Genomic DNA, 15,910 nt, shown 5'->3' with positions numbered 1-15,910 from the left:
CCCAGAAAATAAGGCACTGTGCCTCTTTTGAGGCAAACATTAATATAAGACAGTGTCTTATTTTGGGGGAAACACGGTATAACAAGGGCTAAGATGTTAATACAGTGTTGTAGAAAGAGTTGAAATATATGTAGCATATCATATTCCTGTTTTGCAAAAAGGTCATCAGTAAAACAATTCTGTGGCACAAAAATAGCCTATGCAATTTAAGCACAAGTGTGACGTTAAATGAGAAACTTCTGTACAATAGTATAAGTTAATTACTTCATACATTTTCTTACTAAACATACATTCATATCTGTAGGGTTTGCATTTTACATAATTTAAACATAGGCTACACTGAGACTTTTTGAAGTAAGACTTTTTTTTCTTCATGGAGTAGGTAGAACATGAGCAAGACATTTTCAAGAGATATAGATTAATCTATGAAGGAACAAAGTAGTCACTAATTTTACAATTGCTCATGAATCCCACCAAGTAGCAATTTTCAAAAAATAAATGATTTTTAGAGATTTGTAAGTGACTTAATGAATTTTGTTGAATAGTGATTTATGAGCAATAAAAGGCCTCAGTGTAGCCTTAAAGAGTGTATAAAAATGTACAGTTTTTCTGGTTAATTTGCCGTATGTTAGGTGCCACCAATTACATTGGATTATTTTGAGATATTCTGTTCTCTGAATCTCAGGACACACTTAACAACAACGGTGGATTCATTTCTCAGAGTGACAGCTGGGCAGATCCTGAGAGAAATGAGACTGGTGAGACAGTTAGACTCATTCTTTGCATGGCTGTCTGTAACGACTTTCCTGGATTTCCTCATTTGTATTAGTTTGATATATTCCTCATGGGTGGGAATGTCTTTCTTCATGCTGACATCATTTGTCTTAGAAGGAATTCATTTATTTGTCAACTTTTCCTCGTTTTGATATTGATGTCTTTTTTAAGGTGCACGTTGACTATTGCTTGACTTCTTTGTGTTTGAATTCCCCATTTTACTGTATTAGAAGTAATAATCTTCAGTGTTTAATGAACTAAAAACAAATGTTTTTAATCTACAGAGATGGTATCCCATACCCAGGTTACCCATGATGACCTGGAAACTCAGAAAGATGATAGTGATAACGCAGAAACAGAATTAGACAGCGAAGAAGTCATTGATGTTTCAAGGATTGTTCCAGAGAGAAATCACATTTCCAGTCAAGCAGGTCACTGGGCAACAGATTCAGAGTTCAGGGTATCTACAGCACCTCAAGAGGACCTGGAAGATTTGAGCCCTGAGCAAAGGGGGAGCACAAGAGGACGTCCATCAAATTCTTCCAATGAAACAACATCTCCATCTTCAGATCCTGGTATCGAGGCTGATTTGACCAGTCGAGGTCGATTCCTGCCAACAGGGCATTGTAGTCAGGATCTGAGCTCTCCTGGCTCTGATTCAGACATAGAAGGTGAAATAGAAGCAGCATTTGCTTGTGAGGGGGGTAGACTTGTTGGGAACATGATCTCTTCAATATCAGAAACAGAACTGGACCTAACTAGTGAGTCAAGCAGTGGAAGGTCTTCTCACCTCACCAACTCTATTGAAGAGGCAAGCTCTCCAACCTCTGATCCAGAACCAGATCATGTGGGATTAGGAGGACGTCAAGGAATCAAAGACTCCATTCTTCTTGATAAGGAGGAAGAGAGTGGGTCTTTAATGATGGAACCAGAGAAGAAATATGGTACATGGAATGAAGACGAAAGCCGGTGTCATGAGATAGTAGATCAGCATAAAGAACGCAGTCTGGAAAGTATACGGCGCTCATTCTACTTACCTGTTGGGCCAAAGCTAATGCCAGAAACAGATGCAAATAGCGAATACGAGTCAGACTCGGAATCAGAAGCTGACCTAAGTGAGGATTCAGACTCCCCTTGGCTACTCAGTAACCTGGTAAATAAGATGATATCTGAAGGATCATATCCAATCTCATGTCCAGATGAGTGTTTTCAAAGACAGACAAGTCCATCATGTGATACTCTTTCTCCTGCCTCTGAACTGGATCCTGAGCCAGGTAGTCCAGACATTGAGCCTGATCTTACAAGTTCCAAAGAACCCTCACAAGAGCTAGATACAGAACAACAGAGTATAGAGCTGGTAGATATGGAGACACTGCAACATTCTCTTAGTCATCATGATAGAGAGGGAAAAGGTCCTGGTTTGTATGTTCTGCATGACTCATGTGACACTGTAACTCCAATTTTTGAGGGACTTCCCCTTCAACTGGAGGGATTATCTCATACAGTTAAATGTCGTCCCAAGTCTCCAGGGCATATAACTGAACAGAAACCTTGGCCTGGCACAGAACAAATTCTTCAGGAACGAAGAGATGGCTGGGATATTGATCGTGACTTAGATTCTGGCATTCTGGAGGATAATGATCTTTGTGATGATCTTTGTCAAGAACTGGACCAAAATCAACCCACAATGGACATTTCAACAGCAAAAACTAATCATGGCTTTAACCTAGACTATACTGGTGAGGAAGATGAAGATATTTCTTATTACAGAAGCCTAAAGAGTTCTCCTTACCATAATTGTGTTGGAGAAGAATCTTTTATGGAGCGGCCTACAACTGAGTCACGAATCCTTGATGACTCTTTGGCTTATGACTCAATGAAATACACTTTAGTAGTGGATGAGCACACTCAGCTTGAGCTGGTTAGTCTGCAGAGATGTACATCTATCCTGAGTGATGGCAGCGACCTTCTTAGAGCTTGTGATGGTTGTGACTTGGAGGAAGATGACTTTGGAGATGATGGGGAAGTCCATGAAAATGAATCTTCATCTGAAGACTCCTCACCGGAGCCCAACATGCCTTTCTCCAAGAAGTTTCTCAATGTTTTTGTCAACAGCACATCACGATCATCAAGTAAGTTGATGGTTTATCAGAAGTGCTGAATATGTGTGGTGAACCATTTGTTTAACATTTTCTAATTTGTGTAAGTACAGTATGTTGATGCTTGATGTGATTGACGTTTCCTTAACTTTCTGATACTTGCTTCATTTTGACAATGTCGTACTGTTTTCATATTGTGTAATATTTTGTCACTTGTTAGATAATGTTGTCATTTGGGGTTTTTCTCAGGCACTGAGTCTTTCGGGCTATTTTCTTGTGTACTCAATGGTGAAGAACGTGAACAGACGCACAGAGCTGTTTTCAGGTATGGATTTTACCCTATAATATTTCATAATTAAAGCATACCTCTAGTTTCATTTTTTCATATTTGAACAGTATATATGAAAATAATAATTGATGGAATTACCAATCGTTACCCCATTTGGTAGATAATCCTCCCTTACCCTCCATATTTTGTTAACTGAATACTTCTAGTTGGTCAAACTCTGTAGACACAATTTCTTTCCTACAGATGACCGTATGCAGAATTAATAAAATCTGCATACGGTTTCCTAGTAATACCAGGAGCAGAGGCCGGTCTCTGGAGTGCATCAGTATGGCACACACTTATTATGCTAAGCAACATAGAACAACTCAGGAGAGAGACAGAGCCAGCTTGTATGCTGAGTAGCACATATCATCAATAGCACTGGCACAAGGAAACACGCATAGTAAGGGAATTGTGCGGCATGCATGTTTCCAGTACTATGCGTCTTAATGCGGAAATGCCAGCCCCCTAGCACGTTGGAGAAAGTTTATTTTTATTTTTCAAGGTAATTATCTTTATTACTGATATCACATGGTCATTAGAAACCAACGCGGTAATAAGGATTTGTAGTTGCTGAATTGCAGGAAATGGCTCCCCAACTGTGGGAAGATATAGACTGAGACATTTAATCAATGCTTATTACAACTATTATAACAAAGATGGTCTTTCCGTTCATGACATTGCCTTAGAATGGAGGATCCCCATATCCACAGTTGCATACACCATCAAGCGTTTTTGTGAAACTGGGACCAACAGAGGTCAACCACAAATGGTTGGGAGGCTATGGGTGAATATAAAAGTAAAAGTTAAGTCCCTTATGCTGCTCTTCAAATGAGATGGCAAACTGCTCCTGAGGATCAAGCAGATTTCAACTTAGGCAACAATATATCTGTGTATAAGAACATGTCATTAGTGACAGTCTGATGACTGAGACCTTCACAATCCCGAGAACAAGTTGGTTTTGTCCATCAGTCAAGAGAAGGCTGCACATGTCTCTTTTGAAGGAATCTGTCACCTGCCTAAAGCACCATAAACCAACCTATGGCACTGCCAGATGAGGCAACAGGGAGCCATGCGATACACTTCCCACACTCTCCCGTCCCCCGACGCCGAAGCCCACACATCGGACAAAAATCCGTCTCCCCCCAGATTCTGTTCATGCACTCCCCCACACAAATCTATGGAACAGTGCATGCACTGGACTTCGTAAAGATCCAGACCCCCGCACAGCATGTGGCCCCTAGTGGTGGAGAGCACAAGAAGCACACCACCCATCTCCCCAGCACCCCATCCAACAGCAACACAAGCCGACCCATGATGCCCTTCAGTTCTAAAGTATTTTATTAAAGAACTATAGAATACAATGAGGAATAGATTTACATTCAAAGTATGCTTTAACAGCTGAATGATACATTTCCTTTTTCCTAACTCAAACTGAATAGTTCTTATGTTTTAGTATGCGTAAACAATAATAGGAAAAGAAGGTCTGCGCTCTTGCCGGGCGCTTCATTTTAATTTTTAACAGGGAGGAAACAAAACTCTTTAACTCCCTGACCATTGTTTAGATTGGCAGAATGTAGGTATCATTGCAATCATTCTGGTATGGGCAATATTATGAGGAGTGTTATTAATTTTGGACCCTGAAGCTGGAAGTACGCTTTACATTTCTTCTAAGCTTTGCTTTGAATATACCTTATTTGACTGCCTGCAATATAAGCTCTGTTTTTCACACCAGTCATCCATTGAACCCAACTCAAGCAACGGGTTTCCTAATAATTTAGGTGAAGTAAATTCTCAATTGATGAAAAGTAATTTAGAAAATAATTTGACTAATTATTAATTATAAAAAGACCCTAAACACAAATGTTGGCTACCATATACAATTTAACTTCAGAAATGTATCATAAACCAGTAAATGTGAGGCCTTAGTCAGACGGGCGTTTTTTCGCGCGATTTGCGCATGCGTCCGGCGTTTTTTTAAAACCATTGCTTTGCAATGGTATCGGACACATGAGCGCTTTTTATGCGCTCGTCCGATAAATTATAGAACAGAAATCGCAGATCGCACCTATCTGCGATCTGCGATTCCTGTTCTCTTCACTATATGCGCTCAATGGGGCCGGCGACAGCAGCGCCGACCCCATTGAGAACATATAGAAGACAAATCCTTCTTCTCTGCCACAGCTGTAACAGCTGTGGCAGAGAAGAACGATGTTTGCCCATTGAATTCAATGGAGCCGGCAATACAGCCGACTCCATTGAAAGCAATGGGCTGCCGGCATGCGCGGAATGAATTGTCGGGAAGGGCTTAAATATATAAGCCCTTCCCTGCAATTCATCCAGAAAAGTGTTAAAATAAAAAATATATACATACTCACCTGCTCCCGGCAGCCGGAGTTCCGCGCGGCCGGCCTGCAGTGGGTGTGAAGGGGGTGTGAGTCAGACCTGCCCCCTGATTGGCTCAGTGCTGAGCCAATCAGGGGGCAGGTCTGACACACCCCCTTCACACCCACTGCAGGCCGGCCGCGCGGAACTCCGGCTGCCGGGAGCAGGTGAGTATGTATATATTTTTTATTTTAACACTTTTCTGGATGAATTGCAGGGAAGGGCTTATATATTTAAGCCCTTCCCGACAATTCATCCCACACTCGCCCGCAGCGCATTGCTTTCAATGGAGTCGGCTGTATTGCCGGCTCCATTGAATGCAATGCGCTGGACAGCTCCAGCCCGTTTCTAATGAAACGCGGCTAGGAGCAGATTTTCGGGCATCGGTCATGCGATTTACAGATGCGCATCCGTCATGCGATCTGCAAATCGCGCGAAAAAATGCCCGTCTGACTAAGGCCTAAGACTGAAGAAAACTGCTGTCCTCTTAAAAATAAGGTATTTGCATGTCATCACTTCTATCATAAATCTCAAAATTAATTGATTTATAATCCAATCCACTATCTTGCAATGAAGAATAACCAATAGTCAGTTAACAGTCATCACAAGGTCCATTTTTTACAGTGGTGCAGTCAGTACACAGTCTGGGGTAGACACTGTCAAAGTAAGTATCCGGTTAACTGTGATTAAGAGTAAAATAAGTGTCCGGTTCTTTTGACCATTTGTGTAATTATTGTGCATTCTCTTGCAATCAGTAAAAAAACCCAATATATATTACTGGGTAATAAGGCCTGAAGTTCTTTAAAATGCCTGATGGTCCAGTGGTTTGTCTTATGGAACAAATGGTCTAAACTGATAAGCAACTATTTCTATTTAGATATAAAAATGTATTTTGGAGGTGGTATTATTCATGATAACCAACAGGGGTGCATCACCTTATATTTTGAACATTCAAACTATTATACTATAATTAGAGATGAGCGAGTATACTCACTAAGGCACATTACTCGAGCGAGTATCTCCCCGCTCGTCTCTAAAGATTTGGGGGGCGGAGAGGGGCGGGGGAGAGCGGGGAGGAATGGAGGGGAGATCTCTCTCTCCCTCTCTCCCCCCTGCTCCCCGCCGCAACTCACCTGTCACCCGCGACAGTCCCCGAATCTTTAGAGATGAGCGGGGAGATACTCGGCTAAGGCACTACTCGCTCGAGTAATGTGCCTTAGCGAGTATACTCGCTCATCTCTAATTATAATGAACCCCAGCTGTGACCTCTATTCCACAAATTAATATACAGACAGATATGTGGGATTTTAAAACTGGCACTGCTTTATTCAAGTGACAGATTATATCCAGAAATAATATGCCCAGCACAGCATAACACTGCGGATAGGACGTAAAAACATCTCTCTAATAATTAATACTCTGACCTCATACTATTGCCACCGCATCAACTGTTACACCGAGCAAAAGACCAGAGACTGATCAGTATCATTTTGGAAGTTCATATTTAATGTGTCCAACCTGACTGAATTTAAACAAACCCTATGTTATGACTTTAGTAAATTGTTTCAACTTTAAATTTCTCTATGATGAATATCTACTTCATTTATTCTCCAAACTAATGGTATCAATGGTACTACCCCTTTCCATGTATGTCACATGTATCCAACTTTTCTGGATGCTTGTATGCATCGTACCAAGAGCTAAAGACTGGCTAATTCAATTCATCAGGTCTCCAAAACAAGATTCAATAAAGGCACTTCTACCTCATCTGCTTCTGGCCTCAAGTTCCAGAATCTCTCTATCTGAACACGGGATAAAGAATCCACTATGCTATTTTAGCTGCCGGCACATACCTAGACGTGAACCATAAAATCAGGTTTAAATAAATGCCGAAGAAATGCAATCACCGGGACACTACACTGAAGTTGTCTGTCTAGAAAGCAATCCTCTTGTTCTATATCTTTTTGCCAGGAGGTATAACTTGAAGCTTCTGGGCCCCAATGTAAAACCTGTAACAGGGCCCTCAACTATAATACTTTGTTTATAGTACTGGGCTCCCTATATGGAGAAGAGAGGCCTTATGGGCCCCCTAAGGCTCCTGGGCCTGGGTGCAACCGCATCCCCTGCATCCTCTATAGTTACACCCCTGCTCTTGCTCAATGCTTCTACAATTGTGGGATAACACTCTAAGCATGTTAGTTTACATAAACGTGGAGATGGGACCCATGCCAGATTACAGGCCATGCTTTTGTGAATCTCTTTTGGAGATTACCTCCCATGCCTGAACACTCTGCAGTGTCTGTGAACAGATTTATATCCATATAGGCTATGTCACATTCCTGGCAGCAGTGTGGTGTTTCATCACTTTTATGACCATGGGAAATCTGTGACAGAATGCTCTGCCTGTGATATGATCCTGCAAGGAAAAATTAGATGTTCCAACAAAGATTGTAGTTGCCCTAAGGTGATCTTTGTTGCTGACATAAGCTTCTCCTATAGGGCTCTTAATTCCACTAATTTTGTTTTGGGGAGATAGAATACTATTTCAAAGACATTAATTTGGGCGCCTTCTGTCTTATACTCGGAGAGGTGTACCTCAAAATAACCAAGCACACGTCAAAGGTTTTGAAGACATGCCAGGTTACCTCTAAATCAGCCCGGCCAATACTATATTGTCGTATATTGTTATTTGACAGCCGTTTTATTAAGCTTTGCCACTGGCTTAAAGGCACAAAATGGAAATTCTGAAAATGCAGCTAAGTAGCAGCAACCTGTACCTTTTACCTGCCACTTTGGACCCCCTTCTTCGTCCTATGTAGTCCCCGATTTGCCACTGTGTTTATATACAGCTCTGCCATAATTGAACAACTAAGGAGCAAGCACTGAGGAAAATAAATGGCAGGTACAGATGTATCCAGCGTCATACATATGTTCAGCGTGATACATCTGCTTTGTTTAATGCACCAATTGTTCATTCAATGCCGTATGCTACTTGTGTAGCCGATTATAGTCTATTGACTGCCGGCCTATATAAAGGCCTATATATCTCTGTAATGTGTCTCACCAGTCAAGCTGGTTCTGACTACACCTGTAAGCATGCCCTGTAGGTATTCACTTACATAGAATTTTTGAACTCTTATGCTGGGGAAGATGTTAATTATTTTTACTTTGATGTTTCTTTGTTATTCAGGTTTATTCCTCGTCATGAAGATGAGCTTGAACTAGATGTTGATGACCCATTACTGGTCGAATGTGAGGACGGTTCGTGGTGTCGTGGTTATAACATGAGGACAGGAGAGCGAGGGATCTTCCCTTCATTCTACGCCCATGAAGTTGTATGTCCGGTGAAGGAGAATGTTGGTAAGGTTTCACAGGGAAGAACCATATAGACCATGGTTACTGAGTTACCGTAGTTCTACCACCAATATTTCACCAAAATCAAAACTAAACTTGAATTGTGAAACCAAAACACATAATATATACAGTATGTTTTGTACGGGTCAAATATTTTATAATACTATGATTTCTTTTTGTTCAGTTATTACTCTTGCAGTCTTCCTCAGACCTAAATATTGTAGTGTTTTACATGGGTATTCACATCCCAGACATTTGTGGCATTTTCCATAAATGTCTGCCTCTGGAACTGCACCTTTTTCGGGAAGGACAGTCCTCGACTCCTTTCCTATCTGATTAAGTGGCATCCAGTGGCTGCCTAATGGGATGGGTTCCAAAATGATCAGATCTTTATGGCATATCATGTGGGAGAAACATAACTATCTACTCTAATGGCCCTTTTACACGAGATTACAGAATATGGAACAGTAAACAAGTAGCATTTAAATGGCACTAAAGTGCCCGAGCCGGCGTTGGTTTTTATGCCCGCTGAAACTGAACGGCAAGTGAGAACCTCAGGATTCTTTCTCATCATGCAGTTGTTTTTCCGCATTTAAACTGAATGATTATATTGTTTAGTTTCATTCATTTGAATGATTTTCTGAACAATATTCGTTCCATCTAAAAGGGGCATAAGAGAGGATTACCCCATGTAGACACACACCTATGTAGACAGCAGAAGGAGCAGTTGACAATTTTTTAATTCCTCACCATAAGAGCAGTTTATGCCAGTATGTTATCTGCCACGCCTAGACTCACTAGGCTACATTTACAAGAGCCGTATGTGAGGGCACACATTGCATTATTCACCACTTACAGAATGAATGACAGTTCTTTTTTCCACTGTTTTTTATGGGGAAAGTTGAAACATCAAAAACTGTGTCTAAAATCCACATCTCTAATTTTCTAATGCTGTAGCACAAGTGAAGTTTCATAAAAATATGTGTAAATAGATTTCCAATAAACTAGATTTCTTGGTCCTCTTTTAGCCAGTATGATAAACTCATATGTTTATGTTTACAACATAAAATGTCATCTATGTCCCCAATGCACTGTGTTTGTATGTGTAATTGCATAGATGTTTTAGATTTACCATACAAAGAAGGAAAGGTCAACCAGCTCACCCCTCCGCAGCTCCACTGCTGTGCACAGACCCCAATTCAACCAAGCAGGCATATCTTAGGGAAAGCATAAAGACAATCCCACCCCAGGAGGAATCATTCCAAATGAGCTACATTGGCATCTACCTTGTTGTTTTTTTTTTGCCTTCCTCTGGATCAACAAGGGGGGGGGGGGGTTAGAAACAGGCTGAACTAGATGGACATTGTCTTCATTCAGCCTTACATACTATGTTAGTATGTTACTCGCTAAGTCTTTATTTGTACTTATTGAAATCCAACAGACAAACCTGGTGCATTGTGTTGACAACTCAGATTTGATGTTGGATTTTAACCCTTTCCAATCAACTGTCTGACCTCTGAAGACATTATGATTTAAGGCTGTACAGCTCCAATGTTGGAAGACGTCCATCGGGGTTCTCTTACTGTATATTGCCAGCATCTCTGCTGTTGGAGCCTATCCAATGTGTCACCTCATGCAGTACTGGCTTTAGCCAGCATATAGCGCTGTTTTATAACAGGAGAAAAAAAGAGTAAGCCCCCTAGGAAAACCAGGATACAAATTGGATTGGAAAGGGTTAATAAGTTCAAATAAAGACTTTTCAAGTGATTCCTCCTAAAGCAGGACAGTCTTTCTGTTTTAGATTTGCCACCTGTCCGCTGTCTATAGTATGTTTCTATTATACACATTTTCTTACTCTCTGTGCAGTGATCAAAGGAAATTCTCCTTGGGTACAAATGTTTGATGTGCAGTTTCTTGGTTCTGTTGAAGTTCCACACCATCAGGGCAATGGTATTTTGTGTGCAGCCATGCAGAAGGTAAGAGAGTAACCAATAACGTGGACATATGATAATATACTGTGGTGCAGGGATTCCATATACCTCTTCTAATAACATTATCATGTTAAACATTAATCAAGGCAATCTGGCTTGATGAAAGAAACTGTAATACACTATATGGACAAAAGTATTTGGACACTGCAGAAAATCAGCAAATATGCAAGTATTGAGTTTGCCGAACGATATACTGGGAAGGGCATGGGTAAAATAAAAAGCTGCTCATTTTGTAATAACTATTCATTCATCTGATCGAGCACTTGTGGGACGAACTGGAGCGACGGGTATGACACCGCCACCCACGCCCATCTTCACAACAACCTCTTCTTGCAGCCTTGCAGGAGGAATGGCGAGCTATACCTGCCCAGACTTACAGAGAACTTGTGGAAAGTATACCTTGACGTGTTACCATGGTAATATAAGCAAAAGGAGGGTCTACATGTTACTAAATAGAATAATAAATCACTTTTTCTGAAAAACATGCAGTTTCCAAATACTTTTGTCCATATAGTGTATATATTATGTGGCAATGTCTGTGTTGGGGGGTGGGGTCGGCGATGACATGTAAAAGTCCAAATAACTTTATTTTCTTGAATATTCAACAATAATCTTGAAATCCAGGGGAAACGCAGCAACTGCTGGCAGCACATACACTTCGCTCTATAAGCATAACAAAAACTTGCCCGTAAGATGCTGACTAAACAGTAGTTTCCTCACTCACTACTAACACAGCGGCCTAGCGTCACTGCACGTACCCGGCCTCACTTACAGTTTATCGCATAGAAGTTGCTACTCCTACTGACCCTAGTAATCCCACAGCATTGTCTAGGGGAAAGAAGGGTCCGGAGCACTACTCTAAGCTCCTTTCTCTGTCCTCTTTCTGATACAGGAAGATTCTCCTATTCTCTAGGCAACAGCTTCCTTGTTCCTCTGGCTGGGTTCTCCCCTCTTAGCAGTTCAGGCAGCAGCATCTCTAGCCTTCTTTCAGTCCCTGCTCTGCTACTATGCAGCAAAAATGGTTCCTTTTATGGCAAGGGATCAGACAATCTGCAAATATCCATTGAGTATGCTCAGTTCCACTGCACCAAAATTTGTCGAATACAGCAGTTTTAATGCATCCCTCCCATCTGTCTCCACAGCAACATTAACCCCTTATAGGTGAGTCCCTAACACCACCAGGCAATACAGTACTTGTTTCTTAAATGAAATCGACATGAGGAAATATAATGAGAAAGTTGCCTGGCCTCAATATTACGTATAGCAGTAAAAACATAGCCAATAGCAGCTGATAGCAGCTATGCTAGTTTTCAGGTTACTTAGCAGGACACAGTCAGCAAAATGTTTCAATCCCTATATGATGCATAAACTAGTAGATGTAAATCCATCATGACAGGTTTGCTACTGCAGTATCATTAGTTATATAGCAGTTACTTACTACGTGATAAACTCCTGAGTATTAATATTGGATTTTATAACATAACCAGATTGCAACTGCAAGGAAGCTAACGGTCCACCTGCGGCCGCCTGCTAGCTGTGAATTGGAGATTTCTTTGCGTGGCATCAAGCTCATTCTGAGAGGAAATGACCGACCAGAGGTAAGACAGAAGGAACAGACTGCAAATGTTATTCTGCACAAATGGCGTAAAAAAATCAGATGATGTCAATAAACAAGTGGTAGCAGATCGGACAGCTTCCATTGATTTCAATGGAAGCTGTCCGTGTGGGAATCTCAGTGAAATGGAGCATGCTGTGATTCTTCATCCGCGAGTGAAACTGCAATTGGTTTCCACTCGTGTGCATGAAAAATCATTTTCCCATAGCATGCTATGGAAGGTTAATGCTGCGGAATCTGCAGCAAAAATCTGCCCATGGACATTGGGCCTAAACGGGCAAAAATGCCATACAAAACGTGTGTGAAGGAAACCTAAATGTACCTTTACATGAAGTGATTATTAACCGAATGATAATCACTGGGAACAGCGAATTCAGGCGATAATCATCCAGTGTACACACAATGCCGACAGGGCGCTGAAAGAGAAATCGCTCGCTTGTCGAAATCGCATGTTTTTTTTAAACTCACCTAAAAACCAAACGACCATCGGCCTGTGTAAACAGGAGCTACTAATCTATGAACAACGGCCATTCACAGTAAATAAAGGCGGGTGGATAGAAGAGATCTCCAGTGCGCTCTGCCTCCATTCACTGAACGACAAGAGTAATAGTCGTTGGGACAGCTGTCATGTAAAGGTACCTTTGAGGGGTCTTCCTATTAAAGATATTTGTCACGTACCGACAGAATAGGTGATAAATGTGTGAGATCTGGTTTTCTGATTACTTTGACCCCAGGGATCATAAGGACGGTGCTTCCCAAGTCCCCTGTTAGTGAATGGAGTAGTAGTGCACATGTGTGACCGTGTCTCATACAATAAGTGAAATGGTAGTCACACATGTTCACTGCTACTCCATTCACTAACAGGTTATGAAGGACTTGGGGTATGCCGTTGTAATGTTCACTGAGGGTCAAAGATCACTCATTTATCACTTATCCTGTGAGTAGGTGATACATGTCTTTAATAGAAAAACCTATTTAATGAACTAACAAATGTGTGAGTGGGAAGGAAAAATTGGGGAGCCCCATGTCCCCCACACACACCCCTTTCTGGACTTTTAAGTTAGCTTGTTCTCCACAGTTAGTTTGTCCCAGTGGAGAACAACAGTCACCAAGCCTGCTGGTACAGGACCTCACCTCTGCCTCTCTGGACTTCTTACTTACCTCTGCCCGCTTGCTCAGTCTGCACTCTGCAAGAATCTGCTAGCTATGTCCATCACCTGTTATCAGCGGTTGATCCTGTGTTATCCGCTTCTTCCAGTAATAGCAAAGCTGTTACCTTTCATTGTGATAATAATGAGACAAGTGCTCATCCTGCCCTCCAGTGTACTCAGCACAAGTTTAAGTACACTGGGGGCAGTGTAACAAGGAAGTGTTGCTGCATTGTGAGAGTTCACTACCAAGTGTTAAACCCTATTTTGAATATAGATAGTAACATGGAAAAATAAAAATAATCACAATCTAAAACAGTTTAAAAACCTTATCGAAACAATAGGAAATTGGAAATGCCTTCAAATATTGACAAATTATTTTCATAAGCTGCATACTATGCTGTACCAGCATAAAAGAAGACATGCTCACCGCCCCGCCACTCTCGCTCCTCCGTTACCTGATCCCCAGCTACATTTCACTTCTGTCTGCATCAGCATTAAAGTCCCAATGCAGTTGTATGACTACTGCAGTTAATCACCGCCTGAAGTGAGCCGGTGACTGTTTGCATGGTCACATAGACCTGCTGTCAGTAACCTCATGGCTGGCTTGTTGAACCCAGAAGTGAAGGGCAATGGGAGATCGAGCACCAGAGGAACAAGAGTGGCAGGGAAGGTGAGCATGTCTTCTTTATGTTGCTACCGCATGGTTAGCAGCTTAAAAGATAAATTGGCCCCAGAATAACCCTTTTAAGGATATGTTCATCTATATTAGTGTACTTATTATTGGAAATTAAAAAGAACAAATAAGATTTTAGTTCTCAGTGAATGCAAAATGCATGTACTTTTATAACTTTTCTATTTGTTTATTTTAATGCCATTTTAATCCATCCAGTCAGTCAAAGTTTATGTACTAGTGAACTTCCTTACAAATATTGAATAGCACTCCAAACAAGTGCAAAAAGTAAAATGTATATTCGCGTTCATATGCAAAATAATCCCATGGTTGGTGTAGTAATCACAGAATTGTCATTTTGGCCATATTGCTGCTCATCAGGCTGAAGTTATAGGGGATACATGTACAATCGGCACTGAGCTGTTTCTGTGTGTCTGCATACCCTTTTAAGTGACGACCACTCAGGTTTGGTAAAAACAGGGGGTTTGGAGTACTTTTATTAATGTTTTCATGTGCTATTCCTTCAAATTGTCAATGTCAGTGGAAATCCTCTTCAGCTACAGATTGTCATTGGCACACTCCACAACACTAACTGCAAGGTCTTCTCTGAGTATTTACTTCTATGGACTGTTATCTTATTATTTTTCTAGGTTAACGGTTTTAAAAAACGGAAATGTCCTCCGATCTAACAGCCTCATCATTCACTCTAAAGACTAGAATAAAATTGGCCGAGAATTTTCAGTACAGATAAGAGGAGCAGATTATTGTGTTTTATAGCCATCCCAGGCAGTGTTATACCAAGGTGGTGACGTATGTTATCTTTCTTGCTTCAGACATTGTAACAAGGGCTATTGTCATTTCATTCCTATTTGTCAACGTCTTTTAGTCACTGCTGATGTAGTTTCATACAGTGACATGAAATGGCAAAAGTTTTATTGAATCGTCCACTATCTGTAACATCAGGAAGGAGAAACAAACATTTTAGTGACCCAGATTAAACCCTTATGGTCATTTTGAAAAGGTAGTTGATGGAGTGTCTGAAATTAGAGCAGCTACCTAAGGAATAGTAGAACACACGCAGTGGCCAGTTACTTGTGAGCAACTGCTTACATTTTTACATGTACTTACAAACATCTTAGATATGACAAGCAATCCGCAACCAATAATTGCAAAGTGTATGGTGTGGTGGCCCAAAGGTTCACTGATGTCTACAGCCATAATACTCTTCCTTAAAGGGCCATTCCGGTGAAAAAATGTTTTTCCATCCCTGTAGTCTTCATCTGATTGCCGGTCACACTCTGGAGGTCTCCACTGTATATCACAGTCAATTCTATACAGTGCTGTCAATACCATGATCGATTTGCACAGCATCGCATGACTAACTACACCCTGTACCATCTCTGCCCACTGTGAGGACTGTGTAATTATTACCTTCTACATTCACCTAAAAAAGCTACAGACCATAAGTATACACTACAGTCAGGAGGCTAAACCGTCATAACTTTGTAACAGGAGCCTATAATTATTAACAGTAACTGTGATG

General features: G+C 41.1%; 1 protein-coding gene across 1 annotated transcript in view; it reads left to right on the top strand.

Annotated features, from left to right (window-relative positions):
- MAPK8IP2 (mitogen-activated protein kinase 8 interacting protein 2) overlaps positions 1 to 15,910 on the top strand; it is a 74,243-nt gene that overhangs the window by 45,950 nt on the left and 12,383 nt on the right. The window contains exons 4-9 of the mRNA XM_066592229.1: positions 686 to 758; positions 1,059 to 2,906; positions 3,123 to 3,198; positions 8,777 to 8,946; positions 10,807 to 10,916; positions 12,419 to 12,529. Coding sequence (XP_066448326.1) covers positions 686 to 758; positions 1,059 to 2,906; positions 3,123 to 3,198; positions 8,777 to 8,946; positions 10,807 to 10,916; positions 12,419 to 12,529 — 2,388 coding nt within the window. The remainder of the gene's footprint in view (positions 1 to 685; positions 759 to 1,058; positions 2,907 to 3,122; positions 3,199 to 8,776; positions 8,947 to 10,806; positions 10,917 to 12,418; positions 12,530 to 15,910) is intronic.

Source organism: Eleutherodactylus coqui, chromosome 2, assembly GCF_035609145.1.
Source record: "Eleutherodactylus coqui strain aEleCoq1 chromosome 2, aEleCoq1.hap1, whole genome shotgun sequence".
NCBI classification, from domain to species: domain Eukaryota; kingdom Metazoa; phylum Chordata; class Amphibia; order Anura; family Eleutherodactylidae; genus Eleutherodactylus; species Eleutherodactylus coqui.
This window is presented reverse-complemented; position numbering and strand designations above follow the sequence as displayed.